Genomic DNA, 20595 nt, shown 5'->3' on the forward strand with positions numbered 1-20595 from the left:
AAACAGATACAGACTTTGTGACAAAGTCTGTAATAAACTTTGAACAAAGTACATACTTTTTATATATAGAAGCTTATTCAATTCTGGTGGGTTTCAATGAGAGAAGCTGAAAAGACAAAAGACCAGAGCTGTGCTAAATTATTCTTTCGGTTATCCATGCTGGGTTTGGGGAAATTTTGAGCATTTTAATGATAGTTTAGGTTACTAAATCAGGCAAAACTGGTAGCAATGATGTTTGAATTCACAAAGCAAGAGGTTGCTGAAGTAGAAGTCAACAGGTCTGACCAGCTGGGCCTTTGGTGGGGGGTGATTTTCCCTTTCTAGGTATCAATCTACTCTTTAAAGTAAGTTGGTTGTATTAGACATATATAACTATCCACTTAGTCCTAACTTTCTATAATTTCACCATATATAGAGAATTGAAAATATAACTGCAGAAGATAAGAACATTTTGTTCAGGGGAAAATTGTAGCTCATTTGCAACTCAACCCTTGAATGCAGTGAATATGTGCATGTGCAGGTGTACATATATTGTTTCGTAGTTTCCCATCCAATTTTGCTTCAATGACTTAAACACATCCCAACATGGGCTTCCTATTATCTATAGTGTTTCTTATTTTCTTGACCAGCCTATTGACCAACCCTACAATGCCATTATATACAGACTTTGATATCATCAAGAAAATTGAGACCATTAGCATCCTTAATTTCTTACTCCCTCTACCTACAAATTTGTCTGTACTACGTGCAGCCCTGCCACTTTCCCTTCCATCTTAGCTCATCCTCTTCAAGGCCAACTGCTATAAAACTATACTCTTAATCCTATCCCTTTAAAAATTTCCTCTTTCCTCATTCTTCATTCTCTTACAAATGTCTCTTTCTTCTCAGTCAACAAACTTGGTCCAGTGTTTCTCATTCACATGAAATAGAATACCACCACCAACAAAAGACAACTTCTCTTCCCTAGATACATCTCTCTTTTTTCTCTTAATATTAAGCTTCTGGAAAGATCATCTATCCTTGTTTCCACCTCCCATTCCTCCTCAAGCCACTTCATTTTGATCCTGCTCTCCTGTTTCCTGTCCAGCAGAAATGATGACCCATGGCCATTTCTCGGTTTCCAAACCCAGTACAATGTAAGCATCTTCTCAAAACTTGTAACCTTGGGACCGTTTCCTCCTGGAAAATCTTCATCTCATTCTTCAGAGATAGGATCTCTTTACAAAAAAATAATTCTTCAAGGTCACCACTGAGTCATAACTGGCTCAAGCCTTTTTTCTATTTACCAAAGAGTAAGAATTGATTCTCTTGGCAACTGCAAAGCCATCTAAACAGACTAGGTGCATCGCTCCTGACACCCTTAGTCATTTCCCAAGATGTGAGCCCTTTGGTCATCTACTCCTTCCTGTGCTGTAGCCTTACACCACTCTGTCCATCTCCCTGTGACTCACCATCCCACTCTGCCCTCCAGCCCAGACTCCTCCACCTTGCCTTCTCGAATCTCCACTATCCTCCCATGGTTGACAAAATGCTGTTCACTTCCAAACCCTTCTCTGAAAATTCCCCTTCCTTTTAGCCTTCATTGAAATCTAGCTCTCCACCAAGAATTCTGCTTCTCCTGCAGCCCTCTTATTTGAAGGTTTTCTTTCCCACGCACATCATGCAAGTCAGGGTTGGGAGGGGGCTCAGCTATCTCCTTATTTCGCATTTTCATGTTCAGGTACATTGCTTCTCTACCCTTATATAAAATCCTGACTCTTTCAGAGCTCACGCTATCCTGCCACACTTCCTTCTACTCCTCTTATCATTCCTTCTATCACCTTCACTCTCACATCATTAATACATGAACACTGCCACATAGCTTATGGGTTCCCTCTCTGTCTACTCTATTTTCATCTTATCACTGTTGTTATCAAAGGTAAAGGTACTTGCCTCAGGAAACCATTGGCCCAAGGAGGATAAGAGACACAGGCAGAAAACCTGGACCTGAACTACAGGTTAGAGCCAAGCCTGGCCAAACACTTCTGAGATTGGCAAGTCCCAGCCCACCTGAAGATACATGATCAAGAAATAAATGTTAACTGTTGGTTTTATTACATAGCATGGTTATAGCAAGAGTTGACTGATACACTGATAATCAAATTGGATCTTCTCTCTCACTTACCCACTAAGTTTGATTAAAAAACAAACAACAAAATTCAAGGCTTTATTCTCTAAATATTTCATACTTTTCTTTCCTTAATTTAATCACTTAAATTTATGCCCACATCATCTCTTATCTGGACTATTGCAGTGGTCTTTTAACTATTCTTGTCTTAAAAAAAAAAAATCCTTTCGAGTCCCCACAACAACCAGAGTGATATCACTAGACTATAAAACTGACCACTCCTTTCCTTTAATCTGTTTAGATTCTCTGAGCCTGTAGGATAAAATTCACATTCTTTCATTTGGTAGGCGTTCCCCATGATCTAATCTCGGCCTTCTTGCTTAATCTCCTCGCATGTCACTCTCCCCTTTGCACTCCTGCCATGTCGAATTGCTTACAGTTTCTTGAACACACCATGAAGTTTCATGTTTTCACAACTTTCCATGTGCCTGGAAAGTGTTAGCTCAGTGACCTTTTCTATTCCTCAAACTTCAATTTATCTTTCAGATGCTGCTATGGAAGCACTTCCTTTCTGACACATGTCACTTTGTATCTCCAGCGCTTAAAACTTAATACCTGTTACAGAGTGGGTATTTAATAAACACGAGTGGAACAGAAATAATTTTGAAAGTTGATTTATAAAAAAATGTAGTATCTATTTACTCATGAAATTTAGAAATGCACACACCTACACCATATTTGAATAGTAAATAACCTTATCTCACGATATATTTCTTTCTAATTTGATTTGATTCTTTGAAATTTAGAGGATAGCATAATCACTAACATTTTGAAATACAGGAGACACTAAGGTTGCTTCATAATCAAGTTTCTATAGAAAGAATCCTAGATGTATCATTAATTATTTTCTAATGAAAACATCCTGAATCCCCTGGAAATGTAAACCAAGGCTGAAGCATGTGGGAAATGTTTACTTTTTTGTGTGTCTAAAGCTATAGTTATCCAACATAACACATGACAGAAGCTTAGAAAATACCCAATAAAAATGTTTGTCCAAATAGATGACCGTACAGTATTACCTTAACCAACTGATGAGGAAAGAAACAGAGTTCAAATCCACTACCCACTTACTTTATGATTTTAGTTCCTCATCAACAATAACAATGAAAAGTCATAAAAAACAGTAATTCAATTAGAAGACTCAGATATGAAAAGTGATAATGGTTGGTGCTCCAAAATTTAAATGCATATTTTAACTTAGATATTCTATAAAAGTATGGAACACTAAGACTCAACAAAATTTGAAATGTCATTTAACAACCCATTACTCTTAAAGTGACTATCCAATCACCTTATGTTTTATCTTTTCTTTTGCAAAGATTCAGCAATTTCTTTAGCTACATTCGAACATTCTAGATTTGAAGTTTACACACAATGCATCTATTTATTTATTTATTTGGCCGCGCCGTATAGCATGCAGGATCTTGTTCCCCGACCAGGGATTGAACCTGTGCCCCCGGCATTAGGAGCGCAGAGTCTTAACCACTGGACTGCCAGGGAAGTCCCTACACACAATGCATTTAAAGCAGAATGTATGTTCTCTCAAGTTAGCAACTTGCATATTAAGCTCTCAGCCTTTACTGTAAGACACGTATCACATGCACATTTCCTATAACTTATGCATAATATGTGTACCTCATATGCATATTTTTTCTCATACATCTCTTGGCCCACACATTCACGTGCACATGCATGCAGAGAAACAAAGGCACAAATGATCAAATTTGATGTTCTTCTCCTGCTCACTGAATTACCATAGAGAAATTACACCTGCTGTGTTCCTGGTTTAGCTAGTTGAGGTTATAAAAGGTAAGTAATGATTTATAGAATATCTTGATATGTGTGTCATGCCTTCCAACTAGACTGTGTCTTACTCCTATATTCTTCTCAGTTCCTGAGATTGTGAGGTGTTAGGCACATGCTGGTGGAATATAAAGTGTCCAAATTCATGGGCTCTGCCACACCGCATCTGGGTTTCTATCCTAACCCTAAGAGTTACCAACTGGGAGAATAAGGACTTATGCCTTGAGCTTCAGCTTCTTCATTAGCAAAATGTGTTGAGATACCAACTGTACTTAGTGGCTGCAAGGCACCTCAGCTGGAGAGATGTCCCCCTAGATTGTTAATGAATACTTGCTCATTAATTGATAAACTCATCTCAGAAAAGGTCTGGACTTAGTGCCTACCATTACTTTTACAGACTTGCCTGTTTTACAGTTATATAGACAGGTGTTTGAGACTATAAGAAATTTAAATAGAAATAGGAAAGCTTTTTAGTCCATTTTGCTAATTAATATGTCAGAGCTCATAAAGAAGGACTCATCGGCTTTCTTCAGTACTGCATCATCTTAAAGAGCTGGGTCAGCAAAGATCCCTGTAGACAGTCAATACATACTAAAACCATTCTAAGCAGTAAATCAAAACAAAAAAATATGAAGGCACATTTTAAAAAAGTAAAATTTATAAGTCCTTTCTGTCTGAATGCTGAGGAGCATTAAAATATTGGTTTAAGTGTCAGTTCAGTACATAGGGAAAAAAAAAGGACTCCTTCTCAGACATACTTTATGAGTCTGTGTATAGCTAAAATTAAAGCATAATGTAAAAAAAAAAGGCTATGACAAATCTGATGTCATTTTTCTTTGGATTCTAATGTTTCCTCAGAATATTTGTCATTAAAAAATGGTTTTATTGCTTAAAATATACATTTTGCTGAAGTTATTTCCCCTGTGCATTGCTAGGATTTGAGTTTTGTCAGAATTCAATTAGTGAGATAGTTAGGGGAAAAGGTGAAAGACAGCTTTTTGGTTTTTCAAGGCTCTCTGAAACTTATGATTTTTTTTTTAAAGGAGCCAAACAAAAAGCATTTTGCTCCTAACTTCTCTATGGTAGGTCTCACCATCCCATAAACATTAATACCTCTTATATGTGGAAGAGGACCCCATAAGATTATAAACAGGAGTACCAGCCTGCCATTTTCCTTGCCAAGGTATGAGATGCAATGCACTGCCAGGCATAGCCCCTGAGGTAGATTATTAGAGAAATCTCAAGAATACTGGATTGATTCCAGGAGAGGTAAGGGAATACTACATTTTGGGCCAAAAATGTTAGAAAGATTTATCTTACCTAAGACTTTGATTTGATCTGAGCTCTGAGGAATCAACCATTTAAAGAATAAGCCAAGGAAACAGTGCCAAAAATATTGTCACAAAGTTGGGAAGTACCCAAGCCAGACCAACAGATGGAACTTGGCATGAAATGGCTCTCTACACACTAAGTAGCTGACTCAGAAGAAATTTTAACTCAGATGAATTTATTAAAATGTTGAATATCATCCTAAATAAGAGGATGGATGATAGATTTAGGTCAGCACAAAAAATTTAATTTAACTTCCTGATGGTCTTGGATAGTGGGAAAGAGGGCCACATTTCTATAATTAAAAAGAGACAGAGGGAGATATTCTTTCTTCTTAGCAAAAGAGATATCACTTTTTCACCTGAAAATTCTGGAGAAAGGATTTGGGGAAGAGAAAGGTGAAACAAAAATAAGCTGACATTGGTGAGATAAGTATGAATGATCAGGGCACGTTGCACATTACAATCCAAACTGGCACTTGCTTAGTGGTCTAGACTGTAGCAGATGGAGACTATAGTTCTATATTAGGTGAATGTTAAAAATGACAGAAACAGGTTGCCAGAATCAAAAGGATCCTTAATTCTCTTTCACTGTCGTCACCACCAAAGCCTAATGGGAAAATGCTCTACCCAAGTGTAGCCCACACAGGGAGTTGCACTTCATGGGAGGGGTGGTTTCTTGAGGAGCATTATAATTCAAGACCTTAATAGCATCTTTTTCTATCATGCTGCTTTTTATTTTCTCAGTACTGTCTCTAACGTTTTATAGAGTGCTCTCATTTAATTTAAGTCTAGAGCTCACAATTTGAGGTGACTGGTTAGCCCTCTTCACTGTGTTTTATCGTATGCCACTTTGGCTCCAAAGTTATCAACTTTCTGGTTGTTTTCAGCATTTACCCTGGTTCCACAGAGAGCCAATGAAAAATTTGATGATGTTGCGATAGGATATAAAAGTACTTAAAATATAAGAATAGTGAATATTGTAATAATAGTTCATTAGTAACAAAAATCTTATTTAAAACTTCTGATGTATTTCAACAGTTTGATTCATGGGATATGAAGACCATTAGTATTATTTCTATTACCAGCTAAAATAACTCTGCCATGTGAACCTTACAGTTAACCTGACTGACAGCTTTAAAATTATGTCATTTTTAACATTTTTTTTTTAATTTGGAAGATTATTTCAATTTTTATGTTTTTTTTTTTTTTTTGACTGTTATATGGTGGCTCATTTATTTTTTTTTTTGTTTTAATAAAAGGTATTTTTTTTTATTTTACAAATTTAATCAGTTATACATATACATATGTTCCCATATCCCCTCCCTTTTGCGTCTCCCTCCCACCCTCCCTATCCCACCCCTCCAGGCGGTCACAAAGAACCGAGCTGATCTCCCTGTGCTATGCGGTTGCTTCCCACTAGCTATCTACCTTACATTTGGTAGTGTATATATGTCCATGCCGCTCTTTCACTTTGTCACAGCTTACCCTTCCCCCTCCCCATATCCTCAAGTCCATGCTCTAGTAGGTCTGTGTCTTTATTCCTGTCTTACCCCTATGTTCTTGATGACATTTTTTTCTTAAATTCCATATATATGTGTCAGCATACAGTATTTGTCTTTCTCTTTCTGACTTACTTCACTCTGTATGACAGACTCTAGGTCCATCCACCTCATTACAAATAGCTCAATTTCATTTCTTTTTATGGCTGAGTAATATTCCATTGTATATATGTGCCACATCTTCTTTATCCATTCATCCGATGATGGACACTTAGGTTGTTTCCATCTCCGGGCTATTGTAAATAGGGCTGCTATGAACATTTTGGTACATGTCTCTTTTTGAATTATGGTTTTCTCAGGGTATATGCCCAGTAGTGGGATTGCTGGGTCATATGGTAGTTCTCTTTGTAGTTTTTTAAGGAACCTCCATACTGTTCTCCATAGTGGCTGTACCAATTCACATTCCCACCAGCAGTGCAAGAGTGTTCCCTTTTTTCCACACCCTCTCCAGCATTTATTGTTTCTAGATTTTTTGATGATGGCCATTCTGACTGGTGTGAGATGATATCTCATTGTAGTTTTGATTTGCATTTCTCTAATGAGTAAAGATGTTGAGCATCCTTTCATGTGTTTGTTGGCTGTCTGTATATCTTCTGTGGAGAAATGTCTATTTAGGTCTTCTGCCCATTTTTGGATTGGGTTGTTTGTTTTTTTGTTATTGAGCTGCATGAGCTGCTTATAAATTTTGGAGATTAATCCTTTGTCAGTTGCTTCATTTGCAAATATTTTCTCCCTTTCTGAGGGTTGTCTTTTGGTCTTGTTTATGGTTTCCTTTGCCGTGCAAAAGCTTTTAAGTTTCATTAGGTCCCATGTGTTTATTTTTGTCTTTATTTCCATTTCTCTAGGAGGTGGGTCAAAAAGGATCTTGCTGTGATTTATGTCATAGAGTGTTCTGCCTATGTTTTCCTCTAGGAGTTTGATAGTGTCTGGCCTTACATTTAGGTCTTTAATCCATTTTGAGCTAATTTTTGTGTATGGTGTTAGGGAGTGATCTAATCTCATACTTTTACATGTCCCTGTCCAGTTTTCCCAGCACCACTTATTGAAGAGACTGTCCTTTCTCCACTGTACATTCCTGCCTCCTTTATCAAAGATAAGGTGACCATATGTCCGTGGGTTTATCTCTGGGCTTTCTATCCTGTTCCATTGATCTATCTTTCTGTTTTTGTGCCAGTACCATACTGTCTTGATTACTGTAGCTTTGTAGTATAGTCTGAAGTCAGGGAGCCTGATTCCTCCAGCTCCATTTTTCGTTCTCAAGATTGCTTTGGCTATTCGGGGTCTTTTGTGTTTCCATACAAATTGTGAAATTTTTTGCTCTAGTTCTGTGAAAAATGCCAGTGGTAGTTTGATAGGGATTGCATTGAATCTGTAGATTGCTTTGGGTAGTAGAGTCATTTTCACAATGTTGATTCTTCCAATCCAAGAACATGGTACATCTCTCCATCTATTTGTATCATCTTTAATTTCTTTCATCAGTGTCTTATAATTTTCTGCATACAGGTCTTTTGTCTCCTTAGGTAGGTTTATTCCTAGATATTTTATTCTTTTTGTTGCAGTGGTAAATGGGAGTGTTTCCTTGATTTCACTTTCAGATTTTTCATCATTAGTATATAGGAATGCCAGAGATTTCTGTGCATTAATTTTGTATCCTGCAACTTTACCAAATTCATTGATTAGCTCTAGTAGTTTTCTGGTAGCATCTTTAGGATTCTCTATGTATAGTATCATGTCATCTGCAAACAGTGACAGCTTTACTTCTTCTTTTCCCATTTGGATTCCTTTTATTTCCTTTTCTTCTCTGATTGCTGTGGCTAAAACTTCCAAAACTATGTTGAATAAGAGTGGTGAGAGTGGGCAACCTTGTCTTGTTCCTGATCTTAGTGGAAATGGTTTCAGTTTTTCACCATTGAGGACGATGCTGGCTGTGGGTTTGTCATATATGGCCTTTATTATGTTGAGGAAAGTTCCCTCTATGCCTACTTTCTGCAGGGTTTTTATCATAAATGGGTGTTGAATTTTGTCAAAAGCTTTCTCTGCATCTATTGAGATGATCATATGGTTTTTCTCCTTCAACTTGTTAATATGGTGTATCACATTGATTGATTTGCATATATTGAACAATCCTTGCATTCCTGGAATAAACCCCACTTGATCATGGTGTATGATCCTTTTAATGTGCTGTTGGATTCTGTTTGCTAGTATTTTGTTGAGGATTTTTGCATCTATGTTCATCAGTGATATTGGCCTGTAGTTTTCTTTCTTTGTGACATCCTTGTCTGGTTTTGGTATCAAGGTGATGGTGGCCTCGTAGAATGAGTTTGGGAGTGTTCCTCCCTCTGCTATATTTTGGAAGAGTTTCATAAGGATAGGTGTTAGCTCTTCTCTAAATGCTTGATAGAATTCGCCTGTGAAGCCATCTGGTCCTGGGCTTTTGTTTGTTGGAAGATTTTTAATCACAGTTTCAATTGCAGTGCTTGTGATTGGTCTGTTCATATTTTCTATTTCTTCCTGATTCAGTCTTGGCAGGTTGTGCATTTCTAAGAATTTGTCCATTTCTTCCAGGTTGTCCATTTTATTGGCATAGAGTTGCTTATAGTAATCTCTCATGATCTTTTGTATTTCTGCAGTGTCAGTTGTTACTTCTCCTTTTTCATTTCTAATTCTATTGATTTGAGTCTTCTCCCTTTTTTTCTTGATGAGTCTGGCTAATGGTTTATCAATTTTGTTTATCTTCTCAAAGAACCAGCTTTTGGTTTTATTGATCTTTGCTATCATTTCCTTCATTTCTTTTTCATTTATTTCTGATCTGATTTTTATGATTTCTTTCCTTCTGCTAACTTTGGGATGTTTTTGTTCTTCTTTCTCTAATTGCTTTAGGTGCAACTTTAGGTTGTTTATTCGAGATATTTCCTGTTTCTTAAGGTGGGATTGTATTGCCATAAACTTCCCTCTTAGAACTGCTTTTGCTGCATCCCATAGGTTTTGGGTCGTCGTGTCTCCATTGTCATTTGTTTCTAGGTATTTTTTAATTTCCTCTTTGATTTCTTCAGTGATCACTTCGTTATTAAGTAGTGTATTGTTTAGCCTCCATGTGTTTGTATGTTTTACAGCTCTTTTCCTGTAATTGATATCTAGTCTCATAGCATTGTGGTCGGAAAAGATACTTGATACAATTTCAATTTTCTTAAATTTACCAAGGCTTGATTTGTGACCCAAGATATGATCTATCCTGGAGAATGTTCCATGAGCACTTGAGAAAAATGTGTATTCTGTTGTTTTTGGATGGAATGTCCTATAAATATCAATTAAGTCCATCTTGTTTAATGTATCATTTAAAGCTTGTGTTTCCTTATTTATTTTCATTTTGGATGACCTGTCCATTGGTGAAAGTGGGGTGTTAAAGTCCCCTACTATGATTGTGTTACTGTCGATTTCTCCTTTTATGGCTGTTAATATTTCCCTTATGTATTGAGGTGCTCCTATGTTTGGTGCATAAATATTTACAATTGTTATATCTTCTTCTTGGATTGATCCCTTGATCATTATGTAGTGTCCTTCTTTGTCTCTTCTAGTAGTCTTTATTTTAAAGTCTATTTTGTCTGATATGAGAATTGCTACTCCAGCTTTCTTTTGGTTTCCATTTGCATGGAATATCTTTTTCCATCACCTCACTTTCAGTCTGTATGTGTCTCTAGGTCTGAAGTGGGTCTCTTGTAGACAGCATATATATGGGTCTTGTTTTTGTATCCATTCAGCTAGTCTGTGTCTTTTGGTGGGAGCATTTAGTCCATTTACATTTAAGGTAATTATTGATATGTATGTTCCTATTCCCATTTTCTTAATTGTTTTGGGTTCGTTATTGTAGTTCTTTTCCTTCTGTTGTGTTTCTTGCCTAGAGAAGTTCCTTTAGCATTTGTTGTAAAGCTGGTTTGGTGGTGCTGAACTCTCTCAGCTTTTGCTTGTCTGTAAACGTTTTAATTTCTCCATCAAATCTGAATGAGATCCTTGCTGGGTAGAGTAATCTTGGTTGCAGGTTTTTCTCCTTCATCACTTTAATTATGTCCTGCCACTCCCTTCTGGCTTGTAGAGTTTCTGCTGAGAGATCAGCTGTTATCCTGATGGGGATTCCCTTGTGTGTTATTTGTTGTTTTTGCCTTGCTGCTTTTAATATGATTTCTTTGTGTTTAATTTTTGACAGTTTGATTAATATGTGTCTTGGTGTATTTCTCCTTGGATTTATTCTGTATGGGACTCTCTGTGCCTCCTGGACTTGATTAACTATTTCCTTTCCCATATTAGGGAAGTTTTCAACTATAATCTCTTCAAATATTTTCTCAGTCCCTTTCTTTTTCTCTTCTTCTTCTTGAACCCCTATAATTCGAATGTTGGTGCGTTTAATGTTGTCCCAGAGGTCTCTGAGAGTGTCCTCTGTTCTTTTCATTGTTTTTTCTTTATTTTGCTCTGCAGCAGTTATTTCCACTATTTTATCTTCCACCTCACTTATCCGTTCTTCTGCCTCAGTTATTCTGCTATTGATCCCATCTAGAGTATTTTTTATTTCATTTATTGTGTTTTTAATCGATGCTTGATTCGTCTTTAGTTCTTCTAGGTCCTTGTTAACTGTTTCTTGCATTTTGTCTATTCTATTTCCAAGATTTTGGATCATCTTTACCATCATTATTCTGAATTCTTTTTCAGATAGACTGCCTATTACCTCTTCATTTGTTAGGTCTGGTGGGTTTTTATCTTGCTCCTTCTCCTGCTGTGTGTTTTTCTGTCTTCTCATTTTGCTTATGTTACTGTGTTTGGGGTCTCCTCTTTGCAGGCTGCAGGTTCGTAGTTCCCGTTGTTTTTGGTGTCTGTCCCCAGTGGCTAAGGTTGGTTTAGTGGGTTGTGTAGGCTTCTTGGTGGAGGGGACTACTGCCTGTGTTCTGGTGGATGAGGCTGGATCTTGTCTTTCTGGTGGGCAGGTCCACGTCTGGTGGTGTGTTTTGGGGTGTTTGCGGACTTTTTATGATTTGAGGCAGCCTCTCTGCTAATGGGTGGTGTTGTGTTCCTGTCTTGCTAGTTGTTTGGCATAGGGTGTCCAGCACTGTAGCTTGCTGGTCGTTGAGTGAAGCTGGGTGCTGGTGTTGAGATGGAGATCTCTGGAAGATTTTCGCCGTTTGATATTATGTGGAGCTGGGAGGTCTCTTGTGGACCAGTGTCCTGAAGTTCGCTCTCCCACCTCAGAGGCACAGCACTGACTCCTGGCTCCTCAATTTGGGATGATTTGTTGTCTATTCATGTATTCCACAGATGCAGGGTACATGAAGTTGATTGTGGAGCTTTAATCCGCTGCTTCTGAGGCTGCTGGGAGAGGTTTCCCTTTCTCTTCTTTGTTCTCACAGCTCCTGGGTCTCAGCTTTGGATTTGGCCCCGCCTCTGCGTGTAGGTCGCCGGAGGGCGTCTGTTCTTCGCTCAGACAGGACAGGGTTAAAGGAGCAGCCTCTTCGGGGACTCTGGCTCACTCAGGCCGGGCGGGAGGGAGGGGCACGGAGTGCGGGGTGAGCCCGCAGCGGCAGAGGTCGGCGTGACGCTGCACCAGCCCGAGGCGCGCCGTGCGTTCTCCCAGGGAAGCCGCCCCTGGATCCCGGGACCCCGGCAGTGGCAGGCCGCACAGGCTCCCGGAAGGGCGGCGCGGACAGTGTCCTGCGCTCGCACACAGGCTTCTTGGCGGCGGCAGCAGCAGCCCCAGCGTCCCACGCCCGTCTCTGGGCTCCGCGCTTCCAGCCGCGACTCGCGCCCGTCTCTGGAGCTCCTCCACGTGGCGCTCTTAATCCCCTCTCCTCGCGCACCAGGAAACCAAGAGGGAAGAAAAAGTCTCCTGCCTCTCCGGCAGCTCCAGAGTTTTCCCGGACTCTCTCCCGGCTAGCTGTGGCACACCAGCCCCCCTCAGGCTGAGCTCTCGCCGCCAGTCCCAGTCCTCTCCCTGCGCTCCGACCGAAGCCCGAGCCTCAGCTCCAGCGCCGCCCACCCTGGCGGGGGAGCAGACAAGCCTCTCGGGCTGGCGAGTGCCACTCGGCACCGCTCCTCTCCGCGGGAATCTCTCCGCTTTGCCCTACCCAGGTATGTGGGGAGTTTCTTGCCTTTTGGGAGGTCTGGGGTCTTCTGCCAGCGTTCAGTAGGTGTTCTGTAGGAGTTGTTGCACGTGTAGCTGTATTTCTGGTGTATCTGTGGGGAGGAAGGTGATCTCCGCGTCTTACTCTTCCGCCATCTTACCCGGAAGTCTCCAATTGTTATGTTTAGAGTACTTCTTTACTAATATCTTTATTTCACACTACATAAAAATATATCATTAAAATTTACCTAAAATATTATAGCAATATACCAAGATAATGTTTGCCTTTAAAAAGAGTGACAATAATTTTTAGTTACTGGCTAACAGTAGTTTGTTTGGAAATGAAGTAAGATTAGAGTAAGATTTGATTTCCTGGAAAAAGCCAGAAAGTTTATTATTTGTTTTCAAAAACCAAATTGATACACATTCTTTAAAAAATGCTTCTACTTCTTACCTTGAAGCCCATCCCAGTATGTAAATAGGTTTTTATCTTCAAGTATTAATATGTGCAAGAGAGCTAAGGACAAGAAGTACCAGGCATGGGAACAAGCAGCATGTGGCAATTTATCACTCCCTCAGAAATCTTTTCTTTTACAGTGATCTAACCTCTTAGGCTCTTTATTAGGAGGGGCAGAAAAGAAAACATCTAAGAGTTGTGAACCAGACCTTCCCTGCTGTTATCACTAGTGAATCTGGAGAAAGAAGAAAAGGAAAAAAAATCATAATCTTGCCCTGGAACATGATGGACGTAATGACGCATCAAGGCCACTTACTGCTGAGAACATAATTGGCCCATAAACACAGGAGATGCTTGGTGATGGGAACGACTTCTTTGTTTCAGAAACGAAGGGATGCCAACAAATCATAACCCTCCTGTTGTTTGGAGTGGCATTTCTAAGAGTAAAATGGATAGTTTCCCCCCAAATAATGCACTCTTACAAGAAAAGGATTACTGCTGTATTTACTAGCTTAGTAGCTTTAAGTGTTTTCAACTAATGTGAATAAATGATGCTGAAGAAAGGGCAAAGGAATAGAAGGTAGGTCATTTGGCAATGAAGGAAAAGCTTGGATTTTAGACCTGAAGGTATCTCACACGAAACAGAGAAAGAGCCTGGAGACCCTCAGAGTCCTTGTGGACTTCCTAGGGCACCTCCAGGGAGCTCATTCATGAGTCTAAAGAAAGAGAATACAGGGCTTCCCTGGTGGAGCAGTGGTTGAGAGTCCGCCTACCGATGCAGGGGACACGGGTTCGTGCCCCAGTCCGGGAAGATCCCATATGCCGCGGAGCAGCTGGGCCCGTGAGCCATGGCCACTGAGCCTGCGTGTCCGGAGCCTGTGCTCCGCAATGGGAGAGGCCACAACAGTGAGAGGCCCACATACCACAAAAATAAAATAAATAAATAAATAAATTTTAAAAAAAAAGAAAGAGAATACAGTCATCTCAGTTCCAATCCCCTTTGATGACAGGCAAAAAAATGATTTTTTTTTGAGAAGGAAGAAATGGCCACATTTTTCTTATTCTGGAATTCTTTGTCCTGCCACTTTAATGTGAGAGTCATCATGGAAAATAATTTCAAACTTTCTTGGGTTTTCTTTGTAATTTTTTTGTTATTCTAAGTGTTCAGCTGGCATACAGGTGAAAGATTTGGGGTTTTATAATTATTTTTTTGGAAACCTTTCTTCCTCCTTCTCAAACATTTGAGTCAGCATACATTATGCCACTATACACATGGCCAAGCAATAATTTACCTTTGTGGAAGTCAGAGACATCTCATGTATTAATTAGCAAGTCTTTCAGTGATGAGTGGATGGAAACAGGTTCCATCTGTTACTCAAACACAGCCAGAGATTTCCAGGAAGGAGAATATAAAGTCAGTTACAAGGAATTTCTTACCCGATTTGCGTCCAGCCAATGAATGGACTTTGCTTTCATCTGGCACTGCAAAGAAATTAAAGAGATAAGGATCAAACCTGCTTGTAAATCAGCCATTTTTTGAACAATGAATTAATATAGACTTGTAATAAGTGAAATCTTTTACTGGCAAAGATTTGAGAAAACGTTTTCCCCAGCCTGCCTGGGGCACCTCAATTCTATTGGTACATAATTTAAAGACAGTTATGAAGAAATATATGTACATTAAACCTTCTGTGAATAGAATTTCATTCTTTCAAAAATTTCTAATACTTTCAGTTCTTTTAACTGGGCTGTTGTTTCTGTATCCACAAAAACAGAGAAGCTCAAGAATCTAGAGCTGTATAATATATAATAAAACTCTTTGAGCATGACAGCAATATATCTAATCCCCAAGGATCAGACTTCTATATCTGGACAAAATGGAGCAAAAGGGAACAAACTTACAATTCCTCCTGAAAAAAAATTTCTAAAATAGACAAAACACGAAACAATGGCATTCAAGAGATTAGACACCAGGCAACAGAGAACAGTGACCCTTGAGAGGTGGAAAACAGGTGGGTGACTCCTGCCATTGCTCCATCTTACTGTCTGGAGAAAGTTTCCAGGTTGTGGTGCAGGAAGGGGAACACAGGCAGAGCCCAGGGATATTCCAGCCTGAGGACATGAAGCTGGAGGCCCAGGGAAACCAAGGCAGACACAGTTTAGGTCAGAGAATTGGAGAGAAGAGAGGTATACAGAAATCATTCTGAGATCTGCAAAGGATACCCTCAGGTATTTAATTAATTGCTGATGATCACATGCATGTGAGGAAACTACCCAAGACCTGGGACATAACTGCCCCAAAGGGGAAAGAGCACAGTGTCCAAAGTTTACACAAGGTTGGGAATAAAGTTCCTATTCCCAATACCCAGAGTGAAAAACTTCAAAATTCAGGGGCATCCATTAGAATAGGAAGAAGAATCTTGCTTCAGCAGTGGATAAAATTTTAGATGAACACAGCTCTGATGAAATGGATACGATTTTGAAAGCCACAAATTACCAAAGCTTATATAGGAAGAAAGAGATAATCTAACAGCCCTATAGTTTGTTTTTTAATCAATTTGTATTGAAAGTTAAAAACTTTCCCAGAAAGAAAACTCTAGACCCAGCTGATTTCCTGATGAATTCTACCAAACATTAAAGGAAGAAATAATACCAGTTCTACAGAAATTCCTTCAGAAAATTTAGAGGAGGGAATATTTCCCAACTCATTCTGTGAGGCTACCATTACCTTGATGTTAATATCAAGCAAAGACGTTATATGAAAGCTACTAACCAATATCTCTCATGAACAAAGAGGCCAAGTTCTAAATCCTTAAGCAACTCTGCATGGATTATCACTTCAATATTCAACAACAGCTGTTCAATATTCACCATATGTCATTGTCTACATTAGTCTATAAAACTTTGGTGGCTCAAGGGTGGAAGAAAGGTGAGGGGAACTCTGCAAAAAAGGACGACCTCTTCATTTTCCCAAACACAAGATTGGTCTCAGAGTAATAAGCTCTTCCTTCCTTTACCTACAACATTCAGTCATATTTCATTGACCCAGTTATTATACAAAAATCTTCCTAAATCTTCCCACACCCACCTAGCACTCCTTTCCTAAGCTATTTCTTTATTTTCTAGACAAAAGCACTACATGTTTGTGATTTTCCTGGTGTTAATTGCTTAAAAATCTTGTTGGACTTTTCTTCGTGTTTCCAGTTGGAGATGTCAATCCATATGTATCAGGCTCCAATTGTGGGCCAAATTCTGTCTTTCCCAGGTCTGAAAAAATATACAGTGGAATCTATAGTACAAATGAAAAAATATTGGAAAACAATGATGGTGACTAAAAAAATAATACTAGAAGCTAATACCGAGCACTTGTAATATACAAGTTCTACCCTATACTCTTTATAGCTATTAATTCATTTAATGCTCACAGTAACCTGTAAAGATAGCTATTATTATCTTTACAGATAAAGAAACTGTGACACAGCTTGTAAGCGGAGGAGCCAGAGCTTAAACATGGCACTTTTAATCACTCTACTATACTTGTGATGAATCATAGAAGAGTTGTTATATTTTTCAGATTATTGATAACATGAATTAAATGTAAGAAAACACTTGACAGACACCCATATATTAGAACACTATTACCCTTTTAATTTGAATATATGTTATTAATAGAAATCTTTCTATGTTGACCAATATTAACAAGTGTTAGCTATAAATTTGTTTAACATGTTCAGAAATCTACAGTTCTAATAGGTTCAAGCTGAAATAATTCATCTCCATTACACAGATAAGAAATCATCTGTCTGAGTTAAAATCTTGACTTAGATACTTACTGGTTACGTGCAATTTACTTTAACTTTCTGTGCCTCAATCTCATATATAAAATGAGGTTGATATTGCTTTCCCCATAGGTTTAGAGTGAAGATTATTTGTGTAAGTTTATGCAAAATACTTAGAAGATCACATAGTAAGTGCTTAATAAATATTAGTTATTAGATCATTAATGATAAACTAAATTGAGTTAATTTACATTAGATGTTACAGAATAACATGATAGCTAATAATGGGACAGATGTGGATTGAATTCAAGATTTATCAGGCAAGTTACTAAGCTCCTTTAAACCTTAGTCTCCCCATGTGAAAAATGATATAAAAACACTGTACAAGGAGTTGTGAGAACTGAATGAAATAAATGTAAAAAAGCACTTAGCACAGTTCCAGGTACATGTTTCTCAATAAATGAAAACTTTTGATAAATGGAAACTGAGAGTGGTAAAGGTTGTGAATTTAATGATGGTGGTGGTGTTTATGATTTAACTTTCCTAGGATTATAAAGGAATAGGCAGGGCACAAGGTACTTTCAATTGCTATCTCATGGATAATCCAATACCCACAGCAGGTTTTACCTCCCAGTTTACATGGCTCCCAATTCATCTTGTAATGGAAGAAAGGCAAAGGAAATATGGTATTCAGACTACATACATGATTTTATTTTGTGCAGTTATTCTGAAAAAGGAATTCACACAAGGGTAGGATCTTATTTTTTGTTTTTGTCTTTTTTTTTTTTTTTAACAGACATAAGTTATCCCATTAAATCTAAGGCAATTTAAGTATTGCAAATTCCCTTGCCATGTTAGGTTGAACATGGTAACTTAACTTTTTGGCTGAATACTATCACTATTTTTAGTAGGAATATTAATTATTTTAATTGACAATTTGAAATTCTTTAGAACACTACCAAACTATTTCAATAAACAGTGTAGAACAGCCAAATGGGTTATGGGCATAAAAATTAGGGGTCTTTCTCCAAAATATTCACTGACACAGATGTCTATCTTGAGGACAGAAGATAAATGAATAAACATCATAGAAAATAGAGGGAACTGTAATGACTTAATTAATAGAATACATTTTACTTAAAAGGTTAAATTGGGAACAATCATCTTTTATGCACATGCTTAGTGCTGGGAAGTGATTTAAATAACAGTAGCAAGTGAGAAAATGAGGTAAAATTATACACACTACCAAGCTTTTAAAAAAAATGACAAGTGTTATAATTAATACTCAACTTCTTTTATAACTCATATTACCTTAAAGCTACTATAAAGTTTCCTCTCAGGGTTGGAGCTTAAGTCTAGTCATTTCCTGCATATTATTTAGATAGCACAGCAGTTGGAACAGTAGCAATATTAAAATGATAGCTATGTCATTTTAAACAAAGAGCTTATTTACAAGAGGTTGAAAATGAGTTAGCCTGGTGTGGGAAAGGCCTACCATTCCAAAATGGTAAGTAAGGTACCAAAAGTGTCAAGTAAGAGAGTGTTGATGGAGCAGGAACCAAAATTTCTTGTTCTGGTTCTCATGACAGATTGTTTTCTCTTCCTTTCTTTCTTCTCCCCACCTCTCCCTCCCTCTCCCCTTCCCTCCTCCCTCCCTCCCCCTTCCCTTCCTTCCCTCTTCCCTTACCTACCTACCTACCTTCCTTCCTTCCTTCCAGTTTCTAGAGCATATTATATTCCCTTTCTTATCCTTCAGTTTCCAAGGATTGGTACTATTTGCTCTTGATTACTTTAAAGAGTTATTATAGTAATTGAAGAGGTATTAGGGAAATGTTGAGTCCTTCTGAAGATGAAATTCACAGACATTTTTATTACATTCTTAGAGGGCACTGTGGACTTGTCCCTCCTGAGATTTCTCTAGATTTATTTAGATAATGGGTTTTCTATTAAGCTCCTGCTTCCTGGCATTCAACTCAAGATCAATGGACACTATTTGATTTAATTACTATAAGGTTTTTCGTAAGGAGGACACTCTTTGGTTTGGATGTTTGTTAATTTCCTGGTGCGTCCTCTGGTTCAGGAAGACTTGCTCAGGAAACACAGCACCCTGTGGGCCTATGTTTCCAGTTATTTTGGTTGTAGACCTTTGAAGCTAATCAAAGGTCTACCAACTACCCAACACCCGTGGAACATCTTAAAAGGGTGTGGATAAACACACAGTGTCTTTTGGCTTAATTTCAACTAGGTTCATTGTTAGAGTTGAGAGAAACCATAAAGAAAGAAAATATGGGAAAAAAATCTGTGAAAAATATGGTACTCCGAGAACTTATTAGTGGCAGACATTAAAGTGCATATACTACTTACATATATTGGCTTCCTGGAAAGATATATTTATATTAATATAGTGATCACTTAAAGTGTTTTATTCTTTTGTCAAGCCTCCTTATACTCTTCAAATGTATTCTCACTGGGGGAAAATAATCCCCTTGCTTATTGATAGCATTTGATATGAATTTTATAAGTGATTATTAGGGACTTCACTTGCTTAATAAAACTTTGAAGAACGGTGGCAGATTTGGTGAATTAATGGGCCCCACAGGCTCTTCTTATGCTGACAGAAGATGGTATATTGCTAACATGCACAAATCTCTTCAGATAAAAATTGCCACCAGGTAGTTATTCTTTTTGAGAATGCCAACACTATGTCACGAATGGGGAATATGCAAATGTGTTCAGATTCCCACTACTTCATATTGAGATACTTTGATGCAAAGCAGCATTCTAAAACATGATGCAATGCTGGTCTTTCACACAGATAGTTCTATCTCATTTAACTTTTGATCTCCCTGTCTTTGGCATAATAGAGACTGCAGTTTTGAAGATGATGATTGGCACAATAAAAATCTATCTTCTAATGAGGCCATAAACACTTCTCTTTGGATAGTTTACTAGGAAACTAAATATCAAATAATTCCTTAATGCTTAATAAACTTGTTTCTAAAAGTTGTTCCTTCAGAATTAAAAAAAAATTGATGTAGTTGCCAATATTAAGAATCAATTTTCTTCTCTTTTAGCAGATCAGTTTCCGTGCCACTGATTGATTTCCAGAATTTCTAAGGTACCCAAACCTGTCTCAAGTTGTAAATTAAGTTCCTTTCTTAGCAACCATGAACTATTACTGCATTAATTTATAGTGTTTTCTTATGTCAATTACTATTTGGCATACTGCTTCTCCTTAGGGAGACTTTTTGAGTTTTCAGCGCTATAAATTCTTATGTGTTGAAAAATTCTTCCATCTCTTGGAAAAAAAAACGAAATACAAAAACAAAATAAGGCTTTTGCTGAAAAAGGGGCTAGGCGATCAGTACAATATAATGACATAAATGTTTATCTCAC

The 20595-nt window shown here is 38.1% G+C and overlaps 1 protein-coding gene across 3 annotated transcripts in view; it reads right to left on the reverse strand.

Moving 5' to 3' along the window:
• Window positions 1-20595, reverse strand: part of PARD3B (par-3 family cell polarity regulator beta) — a 1067283-nt gene that overhangs the window by 391473 nt on the left and 655215 nt on the right. For all 3 annotated transcript variants that reach the window (XM_060106399.1, XM_060106400.1, XM_060106402.1), the window contains exon 16: window positions 14858-14902. In XM_060106399.1, the coding sequence (XP_059962382.1) occupies window positions 14858-14902 (45 nt within the window). The remainder of the gene's footprint in view (window positions 1-14857; window positions 14903-20595) is intronic.

This window comes from Mesoplodon densirostris, chromosome 8 (assembly GCF_025265405.1).
Source record: "Mesoplodon densirostris isolate mMesDen1 chromosome 8, mMesDen1 primary haplotype, whole genome shotgun sequence".
NCBI classification, from domain to species: Eukaryota; Metazoa; Chordata; class Mammalia; order Artiodactyla; family Ziphiidae; genus Mesoplodon; species Mesoplodon densirostris.